The 17,387-nt window shown below is 39.8% G+C and overlaps 1 protein-coding gene across 1 annotated transcript in view; it reads left to right on the top strand.

The window, feature by feature from the left end:
* Positions 1-1,279: 1,279 nt before the first annotated feature.
* Positions 1,280-17,387, top strand: part of LOC139950150 (uncharacterized) — a 27,178-nt gene continuing 11,070 nt past the window's right edge. The window contains exons 1-2 of the mRNA XM_071948775.1: positions 1,280-1,582; positions 14,052-14,408. Coding sequence (XP_071804876.1) covers positions 1,490-1,582; positions 14,052-14,408 — 450 coding nt within the window. The 5' untranslated portion in view covers positions 1,280-1,489. The remainder of the gene's footprint in view (positions 1,583-14,051; positions 14,409-17,387) is intronic.

The following is a 17,387-nucleotide window of genomic DNA, read 5'->3' as shown; positions in this document are numbered from 1 at the left end:
ATTATATTAAACTAGATACGATTAGATTACTACGGGTCAGCCCAGGTTAGGCCCACAGCACTTAGGTACGGTACAGCACTCTTTCACTCTCTCTCTCTCTCTCTCTCTCTCTCTCTCTAAAAGAATGAAAAACCAGTCATTTTGTCCGCCATCGACCACTCTTGCAAAGCGCCATTTTGCGGACAACTGTTTTTAGAGTGAAAAACGGGTACTTTCAACTCGATTTTGTAAGTACCCGTCTTTCACTTTTACTTAAAGCCATTGGACCCTTTCGGTACAGAAAAAAACAAAAAAGTTAACAGATTTACAAATAACTTACAGGGTTTACAGAAGGTAGTGGTGAAATACTTCTTTTGAAATATTATTCCATGAAATGCTTTACTTTTTGAGAAAACAATAAAACAATATCAATTCTCGTTAACGAGAAATACGGATTTATTTTAAACACATGTCATGACACGGCGAAACGCGCGGATACAAGGGTGGGTTTTCCCGTTATTTTCTCCCGACTCCGATGACCGATTAAGCCCAAATTTTCACAGGTTTGTTATTTGATATAGAAGTTGTGATACACGAAGTGTGGGCCTTGGAAAATACTGTTTACCGAAAGGGTCCAATGGCTTTAAAGAGTGACACAGATGGACTTTTACTCTCAAAAAAGCGAAACTGACACCACTCGGGCGGGCAAGAGTGAACACTTGTTTTATATAAAAAGAGTACCTTGCTCATGAAACGAAAGTGGAATAAAACATAAAAGCTTTGAAAAGCTACAACAAAAGTGCGACGCAAAAAAAAAAAACACCTAAAAAGTAAAAAATATAAATCAACCAATAAAAAACATCTGGAAAAAGAGTAGCACATACTGAACAACATTTTTGTTCAGTGAAAATAACATGTTGAGTGTAACACATGGCTCACGATCGAATCACTACGCCGGCCCTAGAGGGACACACCCAAAACCGAATAACTGTCGTCATGAATATTCATGACTTGTTCCCAAAATGTTGACGTAATTTTCCACGTTTAGTCCATTTTGGTCTCTTGCTTAAAGCCATTGGACACTTTCGGAACAGAAAAAAAATAAAAGTTCACCACTAAATGCTTCAATGAACTTAACTGGGGCTCTTTTTCAGAAATCCCACTAGACTAAAAGTTCCCTGACGTCTCTAGGCCTAAATGCCGTACTTTGGTAGAATTGGAGGTCACCCCTGCGTTTGCTGCTACGTGCTATTTTAATGAGCCAGTAATATGAGTGAGTTTTGCAATACGGGAGGTGGGTTTATTAAATTCCTTGTACTTCCTCGTTTTAGATCAGAAACTTCACAGACTTTACGCCTCTACTAATTCTCCTCTCTGAATGTGGATAGGAGCTTAGCGACGAACCAAAAGCTGTGTGAGAACTTGTCAGGATCAATGAGTTTTTAGGAGTGAATGCAGATACTTTGTAAAAGTTTGTTTTGAGTTTTCAAGGGGCTGTGAGTGTAACATAATGGCACAGTTCAGTGGGCTGTCTGGCGGTGGTGTAGCTCTACCTATCGGAGTCCTTGTCATTGTGTTAACAATGGCGTTTTCACCAGTTACGGTAAGTCTACGTACATAGCAATACATACAATCCCAAGGTTCTCTATCCAACTGCAGGGTTTGCCCTTTCCCTCACTGACTAGCCAGCAGGGTCATTTAACTTGTCATTTCAGTGGTCTGTCAGCTTTTTCAGAAATATCTGAATGTTATATAATTATACTAGAGGACCAGATTTAAAATTTTGAGTCAAACAAATTGCAAAAGTTTGTTTTATTGTAGATTCTTGTTAAGTGGGTAGTTATTGATGACATATCCAAAATGGGACAAGAGTTTCAACCCAGAAATGACCTAATTTGCATATTTAAATTAGGTCGTAATTATCAAACTTTAAGGTCAATTATCTCTAAAACTATCCATTTTTAGGAAAAATGTTGTGTTAGAGGTGAATAGAAACATGACCTTGGGAATCTGAAAAACATATTTGTATACTCAAATGACCCTTTCCCAAACAACTAGGTCAAAGGTCAAGGGGGTCAAACATACGTGAAATTGGTTTTCTCCACTCAAATTCATCATTACATGGCTTCCCATTACATTGAAATTAATAATAAATGAATTATTTGGGATGAATGATTCCACCTCTGATTGAGACACTCTTGTGACTCTTTGCCGCCATGTTGAGTGGCAAATCAAGGTATATTCTGAAAGATTGACTGCAAAAAGGTTTGCACATTATTTTGGTTTCACGTTGCTGATGTGTTGATAATCTGTCGGTATGTTTGTCCCTGTGTCAATGGCAAACGTTGAAGACCAGACGTTTGACACACTATTTGATGCGATGCCTGATGACGTCTTAGAGACAGTGATTCTTTTCAAATGGATTATGGCCTTCTAGGTACTCAAGAATGATTGCTGTCTTTGCCATATTTGATTTAGCTTGTTGCGTTGTTGTAGCTACTCAGCTTCTCTGAGCATATTCAGGCATCGTCAGCAGCCACAGTGTCCGCTGTGCTTCATCCATATCCCGTCTTTGTGTGATTCCACGATGCTCTCGACAATTAGATCAGTTACCTCCCCTGTTGTTGCCTCCCCAGTTGTGTGCCTCCCTCGCTGGTACATGTACCTCCTCACCTGGTGCCTCCCCTGTTGTTGCCTGGTGAGGCAACAACAGGGGAGGCAACAACAGGAGAGGCAACAACTGGGGAGGTGTTGCATCCCCAGTTGTTGCATCCCCAGTTGCTGCCTCCCATGTTGCTGCCTCCCCGGTTGTTGCCACCCGAGTTGTTGCCCCCCCCCCCCTGTTGCTGCCTCCCTGGTTGTTGCCTCCCCAGTTCCTGCCCTCCCCTTTTGTTGCCCCCAGTTGATGCCACCCCATTTGTTGCATCCCCTGTTGCTGCCTCCCCTGTTGCGCTGCCTCCCCGGTTGTTGCGTCCCTAGTTGTCAACTCCACTTTTGTTGCCTACCGTTTAGCTGCCTTCCAGTTGCTGCCACCCCCATTGTTTCCATCGTTGTTGCCTCCCCAGTTGTTGCTTCTTAAGTTGTTGCCTCCTCGGTCGTTACATCCGGTGTTGTTGCCTTCCCAGTTGTTGCCTCCCTTGTTGTTGCCTCCACAGTTGTTGCCTCCACAGTTGTTGCCTCCCTAGTTGTTGCCTCCCTAGTTGTGGCCACCCAAATTGCCTCCCTAGTTGTTGCCTCCACTTTTATTGCCTCCCCTTTTGCTGCATCCCCGTTGTTGCCTCCCATGTTGTTGCCTCCCCTGCTGTTGCCTCCCAGCTGGTGCTCCTTTGTTGCTGCCTCTAATTCTGTTGTTGCCTCAATAAACTTCTCTAAAGGCATTGTTAACTACCTGTTGGTATTTCTCTTGTATGAACCGCACTTCCAAAGGAGATCAAGAGAAGCTATCGCTCCCAGAAGCTACCAGAGAAGCTATCACCCTGGTGTTTTGCTACAGACCCTTTGAATAGCGGACCTTCATTATAGAACAGACAAAGCCCTTTCTCATACAACATGTTGATGAGTTCTTTGAAACCAAAGATAAAATTCAAATACACTGGCAAACTCCGCTTTCCTGTTTACACATGCAGGTACTAATAAACTGCGATGAAACAAAGCTAGCTGTACTATAAAGGCCCATCACACCATTCATCTTGACCTTTGACCTAGCTGTTTAGAAAGGTCATTTGAATCTAATTGATTTAATTGAATGTCATTGATGAAGGTTTATCATTTAAACCAAAGAATACATTCATTTTTAATTTCACTGTGATGGTAGCCATGTAACAATGCATTTGAGTGAGAAAACCAATTTAACGTATGTTTGACCATTTGACCTTTGACCTAGTTGTTTGGAAGGTGTCAATCGAGTATACAAATATGTTTTTTAGATTCTCAGGGTTAGGTTTCTATTCACCTCTAACACAACATTTGTCCTAAAAATGGATAGTTTTAGAGATAATTTACCTTAAAGTTTGATAATTACGACCTAATTTAAATATGCAAATTAGGTCATTTCTGGGTTGAAACTCTTGTCCCATTTTGGATATGTCATCAATAACCACCCAATAAACAAGAATCAACAATAAAACAAACTTTTGCAATTTGTTTGACTCAACATGAAAAAAATGTCTAAATCTGGTCCTCTATACCGCTTCTCTTCACTTTTGCTTGATGAGTTCTTTGACTGATATTTTTTTTCTTCAATTTTTGTTAACACAAATTAGTTATTACTATCTCCATCCCTAACATTTCATTCCAGTTTCAGTTCCCATACATAATGTTTTCGTGAACGACGTATTGCAGCCATAGCTTTGCAATTTTGTTTTCATTGACCCGTCAGTGACCCATTGAAGCGTGAGTTTTCACGAAAGCCTAATACAATGTCTCTCATGCATTGGTTTGTGTTCGCTCTGCGGGCAAAACATTTTTGGTGGTTTTCGTTTTCACGAAGTGAAGCATGTGTTAAGACACTGTTAAAACTAGCCTTGATCAAGGCTGTGTAGACTAATAAAGCTAAAACCATAGAGCACCTCAGCCGCCCGAATATCCCCCGACTGACTCTAAACAGAATAGCACACCGTACTCTCACCCACACCCACACAGCGCCTGTAATATGTACATCCTCGCAGCCCCACACACACACTCGCCGCTATCGCCCACAATCCTAGCCCGTGAGCCGTCAGGCTCACAGCCTTGACGATCTTGTACACTTCCGGGTCTTGTGGTTACGGTAATGAGCGCGCCCTACTTGTAATAGAAGGATCTTGATTGGCCATTGGAAGTGGTCATGTTTAATAAACATTATGAATATGTATGATTACTCTAGCGCCCGCACACGACAGTGGCAGGCTCAGATAAACTTGTAAGTCTACATAAAAGTACACAATAGTAATACATGTGCGCGTTGTTTATTGGTACGTATGCATGAAGCCTGATTGTTTAGTTGATGATGCATATAAACGTTAGCAAGTTTGGTGGTACACACATGCAACTAAATTGCGTCCAAATGGTTCAAAATGGAGCCCGGAATTTCAACTGAAACACCGGTTAAGCGAGTTTCAACCCAAGTCAAGCGAAACCATCTCGGCAGATGGTGTATTATTTGCAGTGAGGACATCACTGGAAAAGCATATAGATCGTTTCGGGCTGGTCTTTTGCATTCCTCAAAATTAGTAAGTTCATTGAACCAAGCTTTACAGGTTTCCATCGTCGATGTGTATCCAAATTCGTTCATTCTCTGTACAGCATGTATGCGAAGGGTCAATAAATATGAGGACGGACTTGATGCACAAAGAAAGCTACAATCAGACTTTTCAAGTTCATGTTTGATGAACACTTTTGAGTCTTCCTCACCCACGTCCACACGAGTAAAACGAATGTCGAAAGACCAAGGAACGCCTGATCGTCAAGCGGCGGAGAAGGACCAGGCTGAAACAATGACGGCTACCGTTGCTGTTACTACAACATGTACTAGTGGTGGTCGCAAGAAAGCTTTGTACATGGATGATGTGGTTCACCTGGACGTTCCCGTTTCAGAACAAACAGTAAGTTTAGCGGTTCGTGTTTAGGCCATTTTCTTTATTATAACTTGGATTACGGGTTTGATACAAGTCTTGTTATTATTGTTATTATAGTTCCTAGCGCATGTGTGTGTGTGTGTACGTTGTGCGCATTCTACAGATTTGCACAATGGGCAGATTGCGCGCTATTTTTTTCGAATCATCACCCTGAGCTACCATACAAAGAGCGCAAATCTACAGACTGCGCAATTTTTTGTTGGATCGCCATTCAGCTGCCAACTCTGCAGAGCGCAACCTGTAGATTACGCACAAGTTTGTCCAAATTCATTGAGCAAATCCATTGAATGCGCTCACATGTACATAGGCTATGTGCATGAAACCTTCGCTCATTAGCATTGTGTACATGTACATGTACAGTTTATAGCTCCGTGATGTGTTATTGTAGGGGTCTTGTTTTAATTCCAGAAAAAAAAAAATCGCTAGTTTAGTATAGAACTCATGTGATCTGAAAGTAATACTTTTACACGATGGTGTTTTGTGCGCGATCGGTGGCACTTTTGTGGATTTGTTTTTCCTTTCTTTTTTCTTTACTACATTTGTTTTTTTCGGTCAGGGAATTTTAATTTTTCTTTTTTGAAACACCATTTTTTCGAGCGGTGATTCCGTAATCCAATTTATGTATAAAAAATGTCCCTTTCACAAGAAACAACACTATTAGTGGCACTATATATCATAGTATGATTTAACTGCAACATGCAGGGACTACATGCAAGTGTTAGTTTTTGATCGTCCCCACCTTTCTGAAAAGGGCAAGGAAGGGCTTCAGTATTTTATTTTCATGATGGCCGCCATTCTCAAAACCATTAGCCTTGATTGCAAGAATGTGTGGTAGTTTTCTTACTATATTTTTATTCCATCCAGTTGTAAGGGTTGATGAAAAAATGCCAGGGGGGTAATTTGTTTGGATTTTTTTTTTTTCACCCCGATATCGTGCTTTTCACAAAATTTCACTTGAAATTCAATATTACCAACAAGAGAAGATTCTTTGAACACACACATTTTAATAATAAGAATGCGCCCCACGACAGTCAGCATCAAAAATCAAGTATCAAAGATATCAAGTACAAATTAATGTTTATTTTTTTAGTTTTGTTGTTGTTGTTGTTGTTGTTTTTTTTTTTTGTTTTTTTTTATCATTTGAAGATTAAATGTGACCAATTGATAATTAACATGGTTTCCCGATTTTTGGCTTGTCTTTGCAGGATGTTGAAGGAGTATTTTTTCATCATGAGGGAGAAAGACTTGCAGCTTATCCAAAAGTGAGCATGGACTGCAAGACCATGGAGCAGCTCATAGATAAGGAGTGTGAAAATCTGTGCTCTACAACAAATCCATCAGTCTTCCGTATGAGTTCTGCTGAAAACCTAGACAGCTGGTCTTACACCCAACAAGAAACCGAACTACAAGAAAGAGCTCCAACATTTCTAACACTTTTGATGGCTGCAGCGATTTCAAAGAGGAATCTAAGTAGAAGTACAAAGAAGAACCAAGAAACTATCAAGCCTGGCATCATGGCGGCAGCATCCACACTCCTCAACTGCCGATCAAACGACATGAACCTCCACGCCGTCATGACCTCCCTCATCTTAAAAAGAGCTGGAGCAAAGAAAAAGGCGTTCAGAAGATTGAAGGCACGATTTGTTTGTTCATCGTATGATGTGGCCCATAACCGTCAGACATCATATGGAAAAGACTTCGACAAACCAGTCAAAGAGTGGCAAAAGAAGATGGCTGACCAGGCTTTAGTAGAAGAGGCCATTTTGGCAGGCCTCATACCAAGAAAGTCACTCACTGAACACAACAAGTCTAGACATCCTGGGTACCGGTTAATTGGAGACAATGTTGACATTAAAACACATGCACGGTACATGACAAGGCAACATCAAAATGTAGACTGGCACATGTTCCACATGATAGCTGTTGAAAATAGGGTGTCTTCATTTCACTTATCAAATAATAAGCCTCAAGTAGAAGATGTTACCTCAATATCTCCATCGTTGTTCTTGCCGAGCGTAGAAGATGAGCACGCCTTGCGGAGCAACTGGATAGTCCACATCGCCCACATAATTGCCAGATACCTCCCTAAGCTAGCGTGGGTCAAGTGTGAAGTCCCAGCACATGTGCTTCACAATAACATGACAGAAGCCAAGAAAAAAACTCAACTGGTATGTTGAACAAATAATTGTGAAATTAAAAAAATATGGAGCAAGTTTCCTGGAAAATTCAAAACAATGTACATTGAAACGTACTCCCTAATGTAAAAAACGACTCGCTTTGTTCGTCGTACCACTCTACTCTTTTTAGAGTGAAAGACGGGTATTTAATAAAAATTCAGAGTGAAGTTCGCTCTAATTTCACTCGAAAAAGGGTGATGCACAGTAAATTACACTCTCTAAACAGCCAAACTCACACCACTCGGGCAAGAGAGAGAAATTTTCAATCTTTCAAAATTATACTTATGGAAGAACACTTTTTTAAGAGCAAAGTCACAATTTTAAAATGGTTTGTTAATATTTTTAAGGGAAGATCACTTTCTCGACTTTTCAAGAATTAAAGTGAGAACACAAGATGTGTAGTTATTTAAAACGATTTTACAGTGTACATGCAATCACTTGATATAAGACATTAGAACCAAAAATTAAAAAAGCATTTCAAACTAAAAATCACTGTAAATTGTTCTTACATGCACTTAACAAACAAAACATTGCTAGCTAGTATGTAAAAAGTGGTTTTAAATATAAGTATAGATATTCAATTTTAGAATACATTTTATGTCAATAGGTTGGACTAGGAGTGATGATGGAGAATGAAAATACATCCGAGGGCATCGAGAAAATAATGCATAAACTCCACACTTACGTCCCTAATCATGGCACCGAAACACCAATTCTCACCATGTCAGGAGGCGATCTGCTCACAGTGGAAAGAGAATCCAATGCCCAGGAAGACAAGGAAGATTCTACCAACCCTTCCCGCAAGCTTCTGGGTCTGATGCCTGTCCTCGAAGACTGGCATACATTGGCCAATTACTATGAGGTACATTGTACACAAGTGCTTGATTCAGTTGAAATGTCCCCATGTTAATCCCTTTTTCGTACTTCAGAAGGAGGTTGACATTATTCGCATTCTGGTTTATTTTGAAAAATGTACAGCATTTTTTTTTGTCAGGTTAAAGACAGTTTACAGGATTGGTATTCATCAACTTTTTTAGTATCAGTCTGAAAACTTACTGATTATGAAATTCATACCAGTACCAATCTTCCATAGAGAAGTATTTTTGTCTGGAATAGGCCTACTGTCAAAGTCAAGAAAATAGCGATTGCAGATCACCTTTATGCATTACTAATTTGAGTTATAACACTCACAATTTCAGGAACTTAATTTTGATGGGATCGGTTTTGTATTGTACATATGTTGAATATCAGACAGCAAGTAAGAACACTGCATTGACAGCTTTAAATTACAAATCCCATGTTTTACCTTAAATGTACATCCTGGTGTATTTTATTAACGATTTCAACTGAATTATTTACATTATTTTTCAGTCGATTTGGAAACTTCTATATGATGTGGATTCTGCAGCAGACACAGGGACTATGTATGCAGCACGGAATTTCCTCAAGGCACGAGATGTACCAAAACACCCTATGAGCAACGTCAATGCTGCAAAGTACTTTCTGCAGAAATACACAAAAGCACTGGTTGTGTGTGCCACAATGACCTACTTCGGCATGGAAAACATTGACAGTGAGCCGACTAAAAATGTCTACACTCCCGACCAACATAACAGCCCTGCAGATTTTGTCACTTCTGCTCTGGGCAAGTTATTGGACGAGTATGCTCTTCCTTCAGAGTCAGCAATTTCAACACAACCTCAGCGTCTTTCATGCCCCATTAAGGAATGTAAGAAGACCTACAAGCGTCTGCAAAGTTTGAAACTACACATCAAAAACAAGCATGGCCCAAGTGCACCTCTCCCTATGAATCCAAGAAGATCTAGAGATGGCTCTGATAGAATCTTCAACTACAGTCGCACTTCATTGGGCTTGTGTTTGTTGGCATGGGACTTTGACAATGCCTGTAAATTGGCCGACGGGGAACGTGTTGTCATGTTGTATAAATATCTTTTGTTGTTCTTCAAGGCAACAGATAAATTCAAGTATGCCTATCAGTCTCTTCGGCTTCTAGCTCAGGTGAATTGTTTTCTTACTCCTCAGCAGGCACATAGTTTAACACACAACAGGTTCATAAACAAAACTGGGGGTCTTGAAGGCAACATCCAAGGTGATTTGGGTGTTGAACATGCCAACAGAGAGCTGAAAGAGCAGTGTGTGGGTTTCAGAGGCAAGATAACTGCAGCTGCAATCAAACGGGTAAGCGAGTCTTCACAACATGTAGAAGCATTGATGGCGACATATGACATCAATTCAGGTCTGAGGAAACAGGCTGGAAAACACACACACCAAAGCCATGAAGACGACGTCAAAGCTCTTGTCAAGAAAATTCAGGCTGAGACACGCAGCATATTTGACAATGTCCCTGGCAGGTACCACCACAGTTCTCCAGATTTCCCCAGCAGTCCGCTAACAACACTGAATCACGAGGACCTCAGCAGATGGATGAAATCAACCGTAGAGGCATTGTCATCAAAGAGCATATTTAATCGGCGCTGAAATCGCATTATAAGTACATCACGCAGATGTGTTATTAAGTGAACAGTTTTTGCTACTTAAAGGATTAGGGTTCTTTTTCAAAATGTCCACAGATTTACATTAAACTTACAGGGTTTGGAGATAATGATAGTGGAAAGCTTCCCTTCAAATATTACTAACTGAGGTTCTGTAGTTTTTAAGAAATGAGTAAACCAAGTCACTAAATAATTTTCGAAAATTTTCGAAAATTATTTTAGCATGTAAAATCCTTTTAACCAGTTATGATATTATACCATAACCATAGCATTACTGGTTCATACGTTTTTACATGCTAAAACTGAGACAGAAATTATTTGTTCTACTCATTTCTCAAAAACTACAGCACCTCAGTAAGTAAATGTCAATTAAGCTTTCTACTATCACAATCTTCCAACTGAAAAAGTTTAATGTAAATCTGTGGACATTGTATACTGCGTTAGGAAAAAGTACATAGACCCTTTAATGAGAGTTATGTACATGTAGTTGAAGTTCCAGTTTGTGGTGCACTCCTTTTTCTCAATTGATAGAGCCGTTATTACAGTGTGACAACAATTACAAGTCCACCTCACATTAAAGTGGTGTATAAAAAGGTTCTGCTTGCTGATTCGATTGGATATTATGTTTTTATATTTATCAATTTACAGTATGCCACTTGTTATTCTGAAACACTTCCATAAGGACCCTATCCATTGGAAAATAAATGCATCCAAAAACTGACATAAAAGCACCTCTATAGCCCATTATGCACTAGCGCCATGACTTAGAAGAAAGAAAAAGCATGGCAATTGGAACCAAAATTTCCTTTAGGCTAAAAATGTGGGGTGCATAAAAATGTGTTCCAATTGGATGGTAATTAAAAGAAATAGCCCATGGTAGCCTGTTAAATACAGAAAAACGTAATGAAAAATTTAATAAGTCTTATTTCAAACTTTAAATTGCAAAAGTTTTGTTATTACTAATTAGGTGTTCGGGCACTCCGCCCTGAACACCTCTTGTTTTTACAATATATTTTTTTTGCAACCACTATGTTTGTTATTGGAATAACATTTGAAACGGGTCTCTGCATGTTACTCTCCACATTTCAGCAATTCGCTGTTCGAGAAAAAGCAATGTTAAACATGCTATGTCAGATTTTTTGCTGATTTGACCCCAAACTTTTGATTTCAAATTCAATAGGTATTTTGATGGGGGTCGAGAAAGTTACAAGCTTTCATTTGAGCCATTGCTCGAAAAAGTGCGCCAATTATTAGTAGCAGTGAAATAAAGTGCTCAAAATTTTTGTCGGGTAACGACAATATATCACGTGACCAATTCTTATGTGTTTTAAATGAAACGTTTTGAATTTTTGTCATGGTTCCTGACTATTCAAAGTAAAAGTTAAACTGTTTTTCGTAAGAGCGGGTGATACCATTCACTCAAAAAATCTATTGTTTAATGTTTGGGGCCAAAAATCTGACATCTGACAAAAATAAAAAAAAAGCATCTTTGAATCATATTTTGTAACTTTTTGTCCTTAGGCTACCACCCTTCTGTAACCAATAGTTAGCTATTTAAAGGGTCTATGCACTTTTTGTTGGACAAAAAACACCATGTCCACAGATTTACACTAAACTCACACAGTTTGAAGATGATGATAGCAGAAAGCTTCCCTGAAAATATTACTTGCTGAGGTGCTGTAGTGTTTGAGAAATGAGTAAACCAATGTCATGAACTTTATTTTAGCATGTAAAATTATTTTAGCATGTACAAAATGTTTTTTCATGACATTATTTTACTCATTTCTCAAAAACTACAGCACCTCAGCATTTAATATTTTAAGGTAAGCTTTCTATTATCATTATCTTCAAACGGTGCAAGTTTAATGTAAATCTGTGGACATTGTGTTTTGTTACAAAAAGTACCAAAATCCTTCAATGCCTTTTATTTATGGAACCAAAAATTGCAAACAAATATTTGTTTAGTGTTTAAAAAATAAAATATCAAAGTATTGCAATTCTCTACTTAATAGCGAAGTAGCCTTTAAAAAAATACACTGGGATTAAGCATACACTGTAACACATGATAAGTGGAAAAACCATGTCAGTTTTACTGCCCTTCAGTTCCAACCTCATATTTTATAAATAAAAGATCTTTCTGTCATATTAAAGGAGTAATTTTTGATGACAATTTTTGATTGAACTTGGTTTTTATTTTATGATGCTCATGATTTAAATCTTATTTAAAGGAACACATTGCCTTGGATCGGTCGAGTTGGTCTTTGAAAAGCGTTTGTTATAAAATGTATATAGGTAGAAAGATGCTGTAAAAGTAGAATACAATGATCCACACAAACATGCCTCGAAATTGTACGGTTACCATTTCTTTACACAATGACTCTCGTCCACAAAAATCCCACACAGGTTCTTTCTGTAGATGTCACAACCAAGCAGAGACCTTCCACTCACAGACAAGGCCTCTGGACTAGCAAACACCAATGAATAATCTCCGTTGTTAATCGCACACTTGGTATGGGGGGTTGTGTCTCTTGTAAGACATGCTGCCTTTACTCCACATTTTCTCAGCGCATCAAGCTGATCTGCCATCAAAGCTGTAAGTGGCGAAATCACAACTGCAATGCTATCATTGGACTGTCGAAGAAAGTTCGCACAGAACGGTGCAGCATGAAAGATGGCAGATTTACCAAACCCAGTTGGCAAACCAACAAACACATCATGTCCTTGAAAAATAGCTTCCAATGCAAATCGCTGCTGACTACGAAAGTCACTCATTCCTAGTTTGTCGGCAGCAGACGTTAAGCCTCCATTTAACTCTTCTGGTTTGAACTTCAAACAAAACGCCATTTTCTGCTAAATATGCTGTACAATTTGATTTAGAGAAAGACGTACACACAGTATACAAGTTTCTACAACATGTGTAAAATGCAATGGCCGCTCGATGACGACGACGCGATTCCCATATGGACGGTCTCAGTCTGTTATAAAGGTCAAAATAAAGGTCAAATTTTGTGCAGCTGATTGGACGGCTGTAAATTAATTATTCATATCTATTTTCCTCTAAACCAACAAATAACGGTGTGTGATTGGCTATTAGGAATGATGTATTATTCATGAAATAAATCTTTGCATATCCACTCACCCCCCCCCCCCCCATTTTCCACGGATTTGCGAAGAAAAACAATGAAACACATAAGCCACTCGGTGTACAAGATCGTCAAGACGGCTCATGGGCTGGGATTGTGGGTGATAGCGGTGTGTGGAATAGCGGTGAGTGTGTACGTGTGGGGGCTGTGTGTGGGGCTGCGTGGATGTACATATTACAGGCGCTGTGTGGGTGTGGGTGAGAGTACGGTGTGCTATTCTGTTTAGAGTCAGTCGGGGGATATTCGGGCGGCTGAGGTGCTCTATGGTTTTAGCTTTATTAGTTTACACAGCCTTGATCAAGGCTATGTTAAAACATACAAGAATGGTAATTTTTTTTTACTAAAATAGTTGATGGCCTGACATTTTGACCCTAAGAGTCTTTCTCGAAGGATATGTCTTTATTTATTGGAAACAAATTTACATGGGAACATATTTGTTATGGAAACAAAAAGGAACGATTAACAATACAAACATTTCGACACTTCTGTTTGTCGAATACGAGATCTGGAAAGCTCTTTATCTATTGTGTTTACCTTTGGTGTCTCTGATGTGCACAATGTTGGTCATTTCTTTGGGACAACAAAAAATTAGTTATCTTCCAATTTTGTTCCCCAATAACTCAGGGTCAATGGCTCACAACATCTTTGACCTCTTGGGAAACCGACACCACTTCAACACCAGAAACGTACACATGTGCCGACACGTGTGCTGAAAATGAATGCGTAGGACCGGGGGAAGACGAATGCACTGAGTGCCGTGAGAATTTCTCACTTTCATGTCCGCAGTGCGATGATGATGATTTAGACCCGGGAGATACAAACTGCACGTGTGTTGGCGAATGTTTGTTTGAGGAGGGGAACGAGGAGGGACTATCCTTATTGCCTATTTTGATAGTTGTTGGGGTTGCACTTTTTGTTCTGGTGTCGGCATGCTGTATTTGTCGTCTTCACACTAAATATCGTATGCGTAGTCTTGAAAAGGTGAGTTTGTAAACCTCTGTATTATTGTTTAATATTAACTGTTTTTATAAAGCGCCAAATTGCCACGCGGAAGAAAAAAGGAAACATTATAGTACAACCCTTTAAGTGTTGTGGCTTGTGGAATGTTTTTCTTCCTCTTACAAGAACATTTACACTAAATCAAATCAAATCAAATAAGATCAGACCAAATAAGATCAAATCAAATCAAAAGCTAAGAACCATTTATTACCAGTTTGTTATCAATTAGTTGAATTTGACCTTTGCAGAATCGAGACTTCAGATTAAGTACAGTTACAGTAAGTGTATCTTTTCCTCCTCTTTGGAACACATTTTGTAAATAAAACGTATACAGCCCTGATGGGTGGCAGTCACCAGACCAAAAATGACAATTTCAAGCTGCTTTTTGTTTGGTTTTAGTTTCTTGTTTTTTGTTTGATTTGATAGCAAATATTTTGAAGATTTCTGCCGAAAGCAAACTCTTGCAGTATTTCGGTCAAATACTAGTCTCCATGTGTGCGTTAGCCTTTAGTCAAGGCGCACGCGGCACACTGGATGGCACGCACAACCCCAAAAATGTAACGCGCGAAAAAAGACTATCACCGCGAGCGGCGAAGCCGCGAAGCGCTTATAACAACTCGTTTTGGGGCCTTATGTTTTTCTTTACACTTGCCATCGATTTTGGTGGGAGAAAATGTAATGCATAATGCATTAGCGTGGTGAGTTGCTGGCCAATAAGAAGTCACAATTACTTGCATGACGTCACAAGAACGTTCGATGCAAATTCGTTACATTTTCTCCCACCAAAATCGTTGGCAAATGTAAAGAAAAACATAAGGCCCCCAAAAACGAGTTGGTAAAGGCGCTTCGCGGCTTCGCCGCTCGCGGTGATAGTCTTTTTTCGTGCGTTACATTTTGGGGGCTGTGCGTGCTATCCGGTATGCCGCGTGCGCCTTGACTAAAGGCTATGTGTGCGTACACATAATGTTTTGCAATTAAACTTGTTTTCAGTTGAAAATGTTTGTGTTAAAGTATATTCATATAACTATTACCAAAGCCATTTTCGTTGCCAACAAGTATTTTGCAGTTTTTAAAAATGCCCAACTTTGATTGTTGCATGATATAAGAGGAAATCCCGTCTTTTTATTGCAGTAAAATGTCAGGAAGGGTTAACCCGAAGTATGCATGTTTTCTTGTCCGCATGCTTCCTTGTATTGCCAAACTTTATTATGCTTGGCAATTATTTTTCTAGTCTGGTTCCCAGACCCAAAAATCTCCGACTAGGCTCTGTCGAATTTAGGGTCCGGTATCACCCAAAATCAATTCCTCCTTTTTCGAAGTTATCCGAAATGTTCCGAATGTGTTGTCGTCAACATTCGGACAGTATCGTTGATGTTCGGTATGGATTCGTAATGTCAGTCCTGTCGGCCGTAGATCCAGGAGTTTCTATGCCAGCTATTGCCAATGCAGGCGTTGTGCCTAAATAAAGCGTTTGCAAAGCGATGCGACAAGTTCAAAATATATAAACCTGGGAAATCGCTCCGGGATCTGGTAAGTTTTTGTCCTTTTTCTTCAAAAATATTTTTTTTTTCAAAGGTGTTTTGACTTGAGTGCTCATGACATTAGACATTGATTGAGGATTAAGTTTCATGATTTTTAAAAGTGGTAAAAATGGGGAAATCTGGTGAATTGCTGTCGAAATTATACGTGTTGAACCAGATTGTCATTCATTGACGATCCAAATAATCTAGTTACCCTCCGGCCTGGCGGCCGTTGGGAGGAGGGTTAAGTTTTGGCAACTAGTACGTGCAGACATGGTTTCCCTGGAGATGACCCCTGACCCTGACAAGTTGCGTCATGCTCTATTTTTAACCGTGGGTGATACCTGGGGCCTTTCTCAAAACCACGGCTTGGGCTCCGGCTCAGGCTTAGGCTCAGCGTACTGTGTACGCAGCTTGCATTTAACCTGCATTTTGGAGCAGCGCGTATTACACGGATATCAGCACGCGGAGCCTGAGCCGGAGCCCAAGCCGTGGTTTGAGAAAGGCCCCAGACCTAAGTTTTTTAACAAGAGACGTCAAGGAATCTTTGGTCAGGGGACCAGACTTTTATTTTTCCCCTCGCAACAGTTTATACCCCGTTCACACAGCACTACAAGATCATGCCGATCACCCCGATCTGAAAAATCTGAACAAATTATCTAATCGGGGCACAATTCAATCGCCGTCAAAATCCATAAACGTTACAGACTAAATCACGACTGTACTGCGCTGCTTCTACGTCAAAAGCGTTGCTGACTCGATGCCACGACGGTTACACTAAACCAATGTTGACCAAGCAGTCGTTCCTACTTTGTTGCCGCTGCGACGTACAGGACCATACTACTTTACACAAACCAATACACAACCAATACTACTTGTTACACAAACCAATGTGAAGACTGTAAGACGATACCACTACGCTGATGCTGACCATGCTTCTAAGTAGTACGCTTCAAGTACGACTTGTGGCGATGTCTGTTAAGGGCGGTTCATACTCGCTGCGACTGCGTTCACGCACCCGACATTTCGAATTTGGATTTAACGTTCATACTTCATCAAAATAAAAAATAGATACGCATTAAGTTTGCATTCGCGCGTGGAAACGAACGCGTCAACTTTGTGTTCATACATTCGTTCGGTTCAAGGGTTTTTCATTAAATAAAATGCCTTCCGTCCAAATCTTTATCGCGAATTTCCCAAATTTCCTTCCATGAAGTCACTGTCCTCTTTACATCTCGGTATTCTTGCTTGTGTTACACATATTTGGAAAAAGAAGCACAGTTTTCATATTTTCGTATCAGGTTCTTGCCATTATTCACTGAAATTGCGTCTACGCATCCGACAAAATGTTAAAATATTTCAATACGTCCGACTACGCATCCGATTAGTGTGTACGACCTAATTTTCATTTTGAAAAATTCATACGCATTTGCAAAAAACG

Source organism: Asterias amurensis, chromosome 17 (assembly GCF_032118995.1).
Source record: "Asterias amurensis chromosome 17, ASM3211899v1".
In the NCBI taxonomy this organism is placed as follows: Eukaryota; Metazoa; Echinodermata; class Asteroidea; order Forcipulatida; family Asteriidae; genus Asterias; species Asterias amurensis.
The sequence above is the reverse complement of the archived record's forward strand: the minus strand, read 5'-3'. Positions and strand labels throughout refer to the sequence as shown.